Below are 10,543 nucleotides of genomic sequence, written 5' to 3'. Positions count from 1 at the left end.
GATGATGAATGAGACTTCATCACAAACGTTGCCTAGATACTTCCAATCTTACGCGGGAGAAAACCCGAATAACCAAAGATCCACACACACACACACACACACATATATATATATATATATATATATATATATATATATATATATATATATATATATATATATATATATATATATATATATATATTACACACACACACACACACACACACTCTACTCACACTCCCTACCTGAAAAGAAATCTGTTCCAAATGCAAAACACAAGCAGAGGAGAGGAGTTTCAGTTTGTTTCAAGCAGCTTTAGTACAGAACAGTTGAGCTAAGCCACGCCCAGGCTCCTTGCTGTCTTCTTGCTCACACAGCAAATACTGTTTCAGTTTCCAAATAGCCCTGAACTCTCTCACACAGCCAGATAAATACTGATGGATGCTGGTAGGCAGAGGCATAATTTTTTCTTCCTTATTTTCCTCCCCCAAAACTTGCTCGATTATGAAGCACAGGTAGTGTGTGTGTATACCAGTACTTCTAACTGTAAACATTTTAAAAGAATATACTGCACAATTTTCTAAATAGACAAGTAAATAACCTTTCAACTATTGTTGAAATCTATTAATAAATCAGAACAAATCTTAATATGTAATGAAAGACATATGCGGTTTTCATTATTTTGTATAAATAGAAATTAAAAAATTTCACCTGGGGCAGTGTTCAGTTTGTTATCACACATTTTGATGTTTAAGAAAAAAAGATCAGATCTTTCATAGGTTTCTTTTCCAAATATTTATATCTTTTACCTTTGTATCTTTTACAGTAGATTTTAAATCTGCATGCAAGGAGTAATCTTTTAGGTAGTTTTTAAACAAGGATTCAGGGAGAAATTTACCAATTTACCAACAGAGGTCAAGGCTGACTTCATGTGAAAATACTATCAATTTCTCAAACTATCTTGTCTTTACTCCTCTTTCCAGTTAAAAAGTATCTCTGGCAGACTGGTTGAAAACCCAACTGTGCTGCTCATAAATCGTGAATTATGTTTGCTGAAGGGTCTGTTTAAATACCATGGATCTGTTTCCACAACCATCTCTTTGGAAACTATAAATCCCAGTTCTTCTCAAATGATCATTAAGAAACCAATTTCTCCTCCAGTTTCCTCCTTTTAGAAAATGTCATGATATACTGTACCTATTACCAGAAGTATTTGTGTCAACCTTCAACCCAGACTGGTTTCATTTTAATAATGTGACAGTATTCTGTACAGAAATACTTCGTATATTTTCCCTTTATCTTCTTAAAAACCATAATTCTGCTCCCCACCTCTGTCCCAGCTGCCCCCAGAGATCAAGCTATTCATAAGGAAGTTGTAATACTGACAAGCAATAAAGCAAGCAGTTTCCATTGTTGCATAATTCATATTTACAGTTAGATGGTTTATTTAACTTTACCATTTTAAAGTTATTTACACATATAGATACAAATGGTTTGTATACCAGAATAATAAAGCACTTCATGTTTGTTCAATAATTACAGTAAAACTTCAACAGTACACATTTATTTTTATACAAAGGAATATGACCAATTAATTAGAAATAAATATACATTTATTGGGTAACCAAAAGACAGTTTTCTCTATATAAAAATATAATGTCTGTGACCACATCCTGATAAAAGAAAGTTATAATACCATGTACATTATTCAGAAAATCAGTATTTGCATCTTTTTCAGACTTCAGCTTATTTGTATCTATTTTAACATAGCATTATTGCATGATAGTTTGAGTTATTTGTAACTCTGTCAAGTATATAAAAAAACTTTTAAAACTCAATTTTGGGGTGGGGAAGAAGCAAATATGGAGTGGTTCATGTTTTGCAGCCACAAAGCTACTTTTAACATATGTTGTTAATATCTATCAATAGCATTAAAAAGGGGAAATATTGTAGAGCTTTGACCCCAAAGTTGAAGTTTTGCCCTTGTACATTAATGACTTTCTTTTGTTCACATTATGTGTAACAGTTAAAATAAACCTGTATATTACTTGGTAAAATAATGGAAAATATTTTAAAAGTCATAATGGTTCCATAAATTGCAGGCTCTTTTTTTTGGAAGTTCTTCTCAGTGAAATGCAAGACTTTTTATGGGATATATCATTGTTTTCATGAAATACATGCTTTTTAACTGAAAATTCAGGAAGCTGCACATCACCATTCTGTACATGGAAAGAAACACCATTCTTCCCCTGAGAGATATTTTCTGAAATGTAAAATAAATAAAAAATTATGATGTAGCATTGATAAATCATTGGGCCTCAGTACTGTTTTCCTGTGATGTGATATACAACCAATCAACTCCTAGAGAGGCCTTTCCAGGTTCTATTTCTATAGGCTCACAATGTTGTGGAATAGATGTCATGTGGAAATTCTCAGCAATGTAAATTGGCCCCTAAATATGTCTCCAGAGATGCTATAATCATTGACATATTTCCTCTGGAAATCAAGACTTAATTGATAAGTGGGAATGAGCCTGTTTCAGTTGATAGTTGACACTGAGAACTATGACTCTGTCCTGAATAAATATAACATCCTAAGTACTTGTTAGAATGCTAATCTCACTTTCAGTATTTTTATTTATTTATATTTATTATTTTTTTGTTCCTGACTCACAATGACTCTGAACAGTTAACCCCATGGAAAGTCCTGTATCTACTGTTTACTAAAACTAAATAGCCCGTGAAAAAAGACCATGCTTTTTCCCTGTAATATAAATGATTAATTAGGGCTGAACAGTGTTTCAGAGTCAAACATGGCAAAGGCACTCCAGAGGACATGAAAGGATACATGTAGAACTTTTCTGCAACCCCTTAAAGTAGGGGTCTTCAAGCTTGACAGCTTTAAGACTTGTGGACTTCAATTCCTCGTCCAGTCATGTTAGCTCAGGAATTCTGGGAGTTGAAGTCCACAAGTCTTAAACTTGCCAAGTTTGAAGACCCTTGCTTTAAAGTAATTGCCTCTTTCCACTGCATATTCCAAGGAAACATGCATTTGGATTAAGGAGTTGGAGGCAGGTGTTACAAACAGTCTTGCTGCTTTCAAACAGTTGCTGCTTTCAAATTCAAATTCAAAATACTGTCTTACCTTATTAACCATGCTAAATATTGTAGCAGTACATAGTGGTGGCCAAGATACCATAATGTGTTTTGGTGAAGATATCACAATGATATAGTTGTTTTATATATTTTTTAAATTATCCATAAAATTTAATACACTTACAAAAATGCATTCTACAAAATAGAAATGGTTTGGCCTTACAAGGACTTTAATCTGGTCCTATCACATAACAATTGACCCTTCTTTAATCTACCTTATTTTGTACTACATTAAACATATTGTTGCTTATAAAGAATACTTTAACATACATACCATTGCCATTTGAGTGCACAGAATAATCACTGCTCATTAGCATCGATGTAGAATTAGTAGAGTTATTGTTAGATTGTAAAGAATGTGAAGAATTGGATACACCTTGATTAATATTCTGCTTCCTTAAGCCATTAGTAGCAGTTCTGCTCCAGTCTATAATAAAAAAGATTACAGAATAATGTGTTATATATTAAAGTCATAGTAATACATTGAAGGTTGTATCTAATTTAAAGATTCCTAGTAGGGTCCACAGGATTATCCTACTTTTGACAGAATGACAAAAGCAGGGTTATCCTATCATGGCACAAACTCCCCTTTTGTGTGTGGCATATATATGTTATACAGAAAAGGGGCGGCATCTTTAATCAGTCCTGACCCTCTTGCTCCCTTTCCAGCATAAGCATCCCAGCAAACCAAAACTGCATCATAATGTTAATATGCATGTAGTAATGTTATGGCACAAACTCCACCCCATCCAATGCAAGTATTTATGCTTTTTTTGTATCATGACACAATTCATCATTTGTCCTGTTTACTTCCCCTGGCATCTTTGTTCAGGAAGAATCAGATTAGTTGTGTTTCCCTCCCAGTTTTTAAGGTAGCTTTTTTTGAGGTTGTGAAATCTGAAATGCATAAAGTCCCAAACACAATATGTCATACAAAAAATTATCTTACTCCATCCTGCCTACAATCCAAATCAAAGTGCAAACAAGCTACTTGGCTGATCTATTTTTCCTCCCATAATTTGTAATAAGAAAATAAAATGGCTCTGGAAGAGAGCAGAGAGACCCAACTAGTTTTCTACCCTCATTTCTGCCTTGCTGCTACAGCATTTTGACCTGAGGAGAGAAATGTTGGGTTTTTCTGTAATTCTCCATGCCATCATAAAGCTGAGGAAAAAAATGTATAAGGGTTTCTACAATCATGAAAACTAAAAACTGCGTCATTTTCTTCAACAGCAAACAATACATTATAGAACAAATTAATCTGACTTCAATTGACACTTTTATTTGAGAAAAATATAAAGTCAGTAGGCGAATCAATAAAAAAACATTTATACAATGCTCCTCACCTCTTGCCTTCCATTACCCCCATTTCTGGCCCTGGCTTCCAGCTATACTGGCTGAAATCAATTTGGGAAAGGTTTTTTTTTTAGGGGGTAGTCTCTGAATTAGAACCAGATGGGGTCATGGAAAGACATAGTGGGCTGAAGTTTCAACAAAAATAAAACAGTTTTATATTCAAGTAACGGAACTTCAAATCATTATGCCTGTAAACTGCATAACTAAATACAAACAATAGCTTTTTAATATTTACCTGAATTCTCAGCCAGCCGGTATTTGCCACAACACAAATACCTTCTCCACTGTTTGCGAACATTCTCCTTTGCAATACAGTAAAAAACAAAAATGAAAAACCCTGCAAAATAATGTTTAAAGGAAGTTATGACATTTTATTTTAAGTAAATAGATACAATTACAACCCCATTTTTTTCAGAATTTATTTTACCTTTTAAAAATCTGCTATGTGAGGGCAATTTTGCACAACACAGCCACCAGAAAAACTGATACCTACCATGTATGCAATGTTGCAAAAGTCTTGTGGTACCAGTTTACATGCCTATACGTGCATGCCAAAAAATCAAAATGCAGGTAAAATTCATATCCTCTGCAGTTCATAGAACAGAAGGAATGCACATAGTCTTCATTTAATGACTGGCTCTAGCAACTGTTCATAGTTACAACCAGAGGTGGGATTCTACCAGTTCGCACCTATTTGCTAGAACCAGTTGTTAAAATTCTAAACAGTTTGGAGAACCAGTTGTTAGAAGAAATTACTGGCCTAATCCTGTAAGGAAGGCGGGAAGGAAACGTTCTGGTGTTGCTTACAGAAACTGCCTCTCTGTTAACCCTATTACATTCTTGGCAGGACTAGACTTCCTATCTCAGGAACATCTCTGGAGTTATTTTCCCCTCCTTTGCTGGTACTTTGCTTGTGTGGAGTGACCATTCAAAGTTACAATGGCTCTGAAAAAAGTGAGTTATGACCATTTTTCACACTTACGACTGTTGTAGCATCCCCACAGTCATGAGAGGCCAGGTGAGAAGATGTGTGTCTCGATGTGAGTAATAGAGTTGGCCACGCCCAGCCAATAACATGACCACCAAGCCATGCCCACCAACTTAGCCACGCCCACAGAACCGGTTGTTAAAAAAATTGAATCCCACCCCTGATTACAACAGTGATGAAAAAGTAACTTTGTGACCTATTTCATATACTAGGGACTTTGCTGTAAAGCAAAGGAAAGCTGAATTAGCATCATAAACTCAACTGGTTTCATATAGTGATTGCTTTACTTAACAACTGAGTTCCAGTCACAGTTCTGGTCACTAATTGAGGACTTTGTGTATGATTTTGGCTGTTACTAGAGAAAATGGAAATAGTCTTTCAATTCCTTTTTTAAACATTTCATAAGGTGTTTCTTAAAGCTTTTTCTTTCTGGATCCCTTTTCATTTTTAAAATTATAGAGGACCCCAAAAGAGCTTTAATTTTTGCAGCTTATATTTACTAATATTTAACATATTAAAAGTTAAAATTGATGCATTTGCTGTTACCACTTCTCACAATTGTTTGATGGGATTTTAATTATATATTATTTTTCAACATAAGCTGGCAAATAACTTTGATTTTTCAGATCCCTGAGAGGGTATTGAGAGCCTCCAGGGTTTCCAAGACTACCCTTTTAAGAAACATTGCCTTAGGTGCTTCAGATTCTCTTTGGCATTTTAAACCTGAGAGGAGTTTCATTCATCTGCTAATTCTAAATATACATATTTCATAATCGGGGTGGGGGTGGGTGTCTGCAGAAGGAAGTGTCAAAAAAGTAAAAGTGGCAGCAGGGTCTGCACAATCAACATCTCAGCCCTTTTATACAAGTTTTGACTTCAGGCATATGTACAAAGGGATGGGGTTTTGATTTTGTGCTGGTGATTACCACACTGACTTTTTCAACTCTTCCTCAGAGATAGCCATTTTCATATTTATGAACAGTTTTGACAGTGTTTGCAATGTAACAAAATAACATAGCTTTACTGTCACAGCTTCTTGCTTTTTAACAATGCCTTAGTTATAACATCAATACTACTAAGCAGTGCTTGGCTTATGTAATTTATGTGTTTTCAAGGGGATTTATTTAAATATAACAATAATGCCATTTAAAACTTATACAGAATAGATTGGATCAATTATTTTATATGATGATAAAGCAAAATAGTGGAATAGGATGAAATAATTCATTTTTGTACAGTTAAACAAGGTCAGTCTATTGTGAGGTACTTAAATCACCTACCTTGCAAAGTATTAAAAATCGCAAAGAGATACATAAAAATAAGATTTACAGGACCCCATGCAAAAAAGGCAAATCCCCAAGTAATTCCCAATAAGAATGTAAGGCCAGCAACACTCCTGAGATCTTGTATGCTAGTTTTCCTCTGGGCACCAAGCTGCTTCTTCTTTTTGATTCTACAAAGCTGAATCAGTACTACTATGAACATACTGATGTTGAGCAAGAATATTGTACAGAAGTATCCCACAACTGTGATGTAAAATACAATGTCATTCTTAATCCAGCAGCTAAAATACAAAAAATAAGGTATACATCAATTAGATATACATATTTTAAAACCAAGAGGCCAAAATTTAGATCCAGCAAGTCAGCTAACTAGACCCATTAACTGAAATTAATAAGTAGACAATATGCATTCCTTAAAGATATAATATCTAGCTTAATCAGACTGTTACCTGATTTAATGTTCAATTTGATCCATTATTGTAACTTATTAATCATATCTACAATAAACCCTTTTTTAATATCCAAGGTAAGCCTTATTTAAATTTTATCTTTTTATTTTTATACACATATGTGATAGAGGAGTTATTACTATATTGTGTTTTTTATTTATTGTTGATAATACCATAGAGGGAACTTTGTGACTGTTGGTTTTGTCCTTAGATTGGTAACTTAGCAAGAAGCCACTGTTGCTGTTGGATAGCTGATCATTTTACTCCAGATCAGTTGGGGTACAGCTCAAACAATAAAACCCTCATTTTACAATTTGTGATACTGGAGCTTTGGTAGTCTTGAGGAGCCAATTTTCCATTGATGGAAAGTTCCATCTGTCTCTGCTTCCCTGATCTTTTCCCTTCCCAGGATCACAATGTCCCCACGGGGCGCTTCTAAGTAGTTTTGTAGCTAACAGCATGTACTATTTTTTCATGTTTTCACTGCAAAAAATAAATACAGTGAAAGTCAAGGAAGGGACAGGCAGGGGTGCTGAGGTCAAGTTTGTTCCTCCATTATTGCTCATTGGAAGATTGCTTGTTGTCTCTGTTCATTCTTTTTGCAACAGCTGTAGCAACAACAATAATATGGTGTTCCCAGACCAAGTCTGAAAGTTTCGGAAATATTTCTAGAATGACTATGGAGAGTCGCTACATAGCAGCAAGCTTGCTGGGGAATTCTGCCAGTTGAAAGCAATACATTTCTGCACAGAAATTTAAAAGATAAGAAAAGAAACAGATTTCTTTTAGATGTTTTAGATTATTGCCTAAGTTTTACTTACAATTCATCAGATGAACCATTGGGAAATTTTCCATATGATCCAAGCCCATAGTTATATGGAGATATTGCTAGTACAATGGTTACTACTATAGCTGGTAATCCTGAAAGATCAAACAACACTTTGAGAAAAATTTAGCTGTAATAAATTTGAACCAACAAACAAGAATAAAATATTGGATTTTCAAGAAACAGAAAAGATTTTTCCCGGTGGGTTTCAAAAGTTCAGAGCATTTCATTTCACTGTCTCAATCTATCCTATAAATCTGAATGCTTTATAGGTAGGATGATGTTTTGACATCTACAACAAGAGATAATTGTAGCTGTTACTTATATGGGTCTTATTCCAAAAGTGCACACTAGCTAGTAATATACAAATATCCCTCCATTTGAATCATATTTAGGAACTAATTAAAAATTTCCTTTGAGTATTAAAAAGAACTTCTTTTTAAGACATCTAAATTGATGTCTATTAAGAGTAGTTTATTTGCTGGACCTTTACATGACTATTACCTAGGATAGAGAACCCTTCCAATAGCTTGGTTTGACCTACAAATCTCTCCTGTATAGAAGTAACACTCTTAAATGTAACAAACACAAATTGCAGCAGATAAAATTTGAAAACTCAAAAATGTGATGGGAAGCTAATATGAATGTTCACTTATTTTACCTAAAATAAATGGTATAAATTTAGCCTTTTCAAAGTAGGAAGCATAAGAAATACCATGAGTTTTTATATAAATTATTTAATGTGTAACAATGCTAGTATTATAAGCTGTTAAATGTTATTATGATATATATGTATTTTCTGCACTTTGCATTGGGTGATAAAATAAACTGGGAGGTAAAGTGACTTGTTAATAATGTGTCTCAAAACCAAAAGTGTTCATGAATCTGTTAAAATCAACAGTATACATACAATATAGTGATGCATAAAACAGACCCAATAAAATCCATGAGGCTGAAGCTAGTCTTCATGAAACTTAACTGCCCAAAACTTCTCTATACTGATAGTCCTTGCCCGCTGGAATAAATAAAAGTACACAGTAGTCTTTACAAATATAAATTCAGAAAAAAACATATATACTTACCCCAGCCAATAATGCAGAACTTTAGAATATATTTTCTAACGTACGTATTGAATACTTTCACAAGGGCAAGATACATGTGAAAGGCTTCAAGGCCCATCCAGGTGAAAGAAACCAAAAGAAAATAATGAAGAAAGGCAGCAACAGAAATGCACAGATTCTGGATCTCATACAGAGCAATCCAGGAATCCAGCAGGAAAATGAGGTTTAGAAGAAGCAGTGCAATGCAGAGCTGGATAAGAATTTTAGATGGGTAGTCTCTTCGGATTTTCCTATAAACCCAAATAAATTAGATATGTAAGCTCAGAGCTTTTTTTGATACATTTAATAACATATAATATGATGCAGGCAATGTTTATATTTGTTTTAATCTCTGAAACAAAAATCATAACTTTTTCAAACACTGTTGTAAGACCATAGTAGCATGAGAATTGTTGCAATTTCTTCTGGAAATTACAACTTTCTACATTAGTTTTTTTAAAAACTTGCATGACAAACTGTAAATATGTTTTTCTAATAATGCCGAGTTACTAACTTATAAAACTGTAATTGCTTAAGCACCAAAATTATTACTTGAAAACTGCAGAAACAAAATATAATATTTTGCTAGTGAAATGTAAATAGAAACCAAAGAATTTTAAAAAACAAACAAGGAACATGGTTTTCTCCAGGTGAAAAGGTATCAGGTGAGGAAAACCTTGACAATAAACCATGTGAAATCTATGAAAGAAAAATCTGTGCAAGGCACTCATTTGAATCACTAACTCTAGAACAAAAAATCCTAGGATATGTTTTTTTTAGTATGAAATGAATTGGGAAAATCAGTTTGTCTTATTTGATATACAATTTTTCCATTTTTACACTTGATTTTCTAGCTAAATAAAATGGTTATAATCTAAACTTCTTTTACTTTTCAGCTATTATGTATAAAAAAAAATTTCAGGCTAATCAAAGATGCCTTATAATATCATAAACATGTCGTTCTGTTTTCATTATTCAAGCTACAACAAATTGCTACCATATGATTTAGCACAGCCAAGTACTTACTCAAATGCAATGTAGGTAACAAGAGTCACAGAAAGAAAAATAGCTGAAAGTCCACAACCGATGTAGGTGATGAAAGTTAGAATTAGCACTTGAACTGGAGATATAGTGGGGTTTCTTGATAAATCCTAAAAAGAAACAAAAATATTGTTAACTTTTTTTAAAATCTATTTTTTAAAATTTTAGCACAGTTTGCCAATATACACAACTACATGTATACATTAAGTATATCCATTAATAATTAACTATATCCATTAATTATTGGATTGCTTAGAGTTTCAAATGTGAGATATAAATTATATAAACACACACAAATAATATAATGATAATAAGATAATTTTATTGTCATTTTTTTAAACTGTGAGCACACTGGCCCACATT

The 10,543-nt window shown here is 33.5% G+C and overlaps 1 protein-coding gene across 3 annotated transcripts in view; it reads right to left on the bottom strand.

Moving 5' to 3' along the window:
- Positions 1 to 1,580: 1,580 nt before the first annotated feature.
- The window catches only part of ADGRG2 (adhesion G protein-coupled receptor G2), a 58,219-nt gene continuing 49,256 nt past the window's right edge, over positions 1,581 to 10,543 (bottom strand). For all 3 annotated transcript variants that reach the window (XM_026674938.2, XM_087966951.1, XM_087966952.1), the window contains 7 exons: positions 10,166 to 10,290; positions 9,122 to 9,390; positions 8,035 to 8,134; positions 6,762 to 7,045; positions 4,729 to 4,830; positions 3,412 to 3,564; positions 1,581 to 2,245 (listed from right to left, as the gene is read on the bottom strand). In XM_026674938.2, coding sequence (XP_026530723.1) covers positions 2,061 to 2,245; positions 3,412 to 3,564; positions 4,729 to 4,830; positions 6,762 to 7,045; positions 8,035 to 8,134; positions 9,122 to 9,390; positions 10,166 to 10,290 — 1,218 coding nt within the window. In that variant the 3' untranslated portion in view covers positions 1,581 to 2,060. The remainder of the gene's footprint in view (positions 2,246 to 3,411; positions 3,565 to 4,728; positions 4,831 to 6,761; positions 7,046 to 8,034; positions 8,135 to 9,121; positions 9,391 to 10,165; positions 10,291 to 10,543) is intronic.

Source organism: Notechis scutatus, chromosome 5, assembly GCF_049901735.1.
Source record: "Notechis scutatus isolate UNSWTSFEM ecotype Mainland chromosome 5, rNotScu1.2, whole genome shotgun sequence".
NCBI classification, from domain to species: Eukaryota; Metazoa; Chordata; class Lepidosauria; order Squamata; family Elapidae; genus Notechis; species Notechis scutatus.
This window is presented reverse-complemented; position numbering and strand designations above follow the sequence as displayed.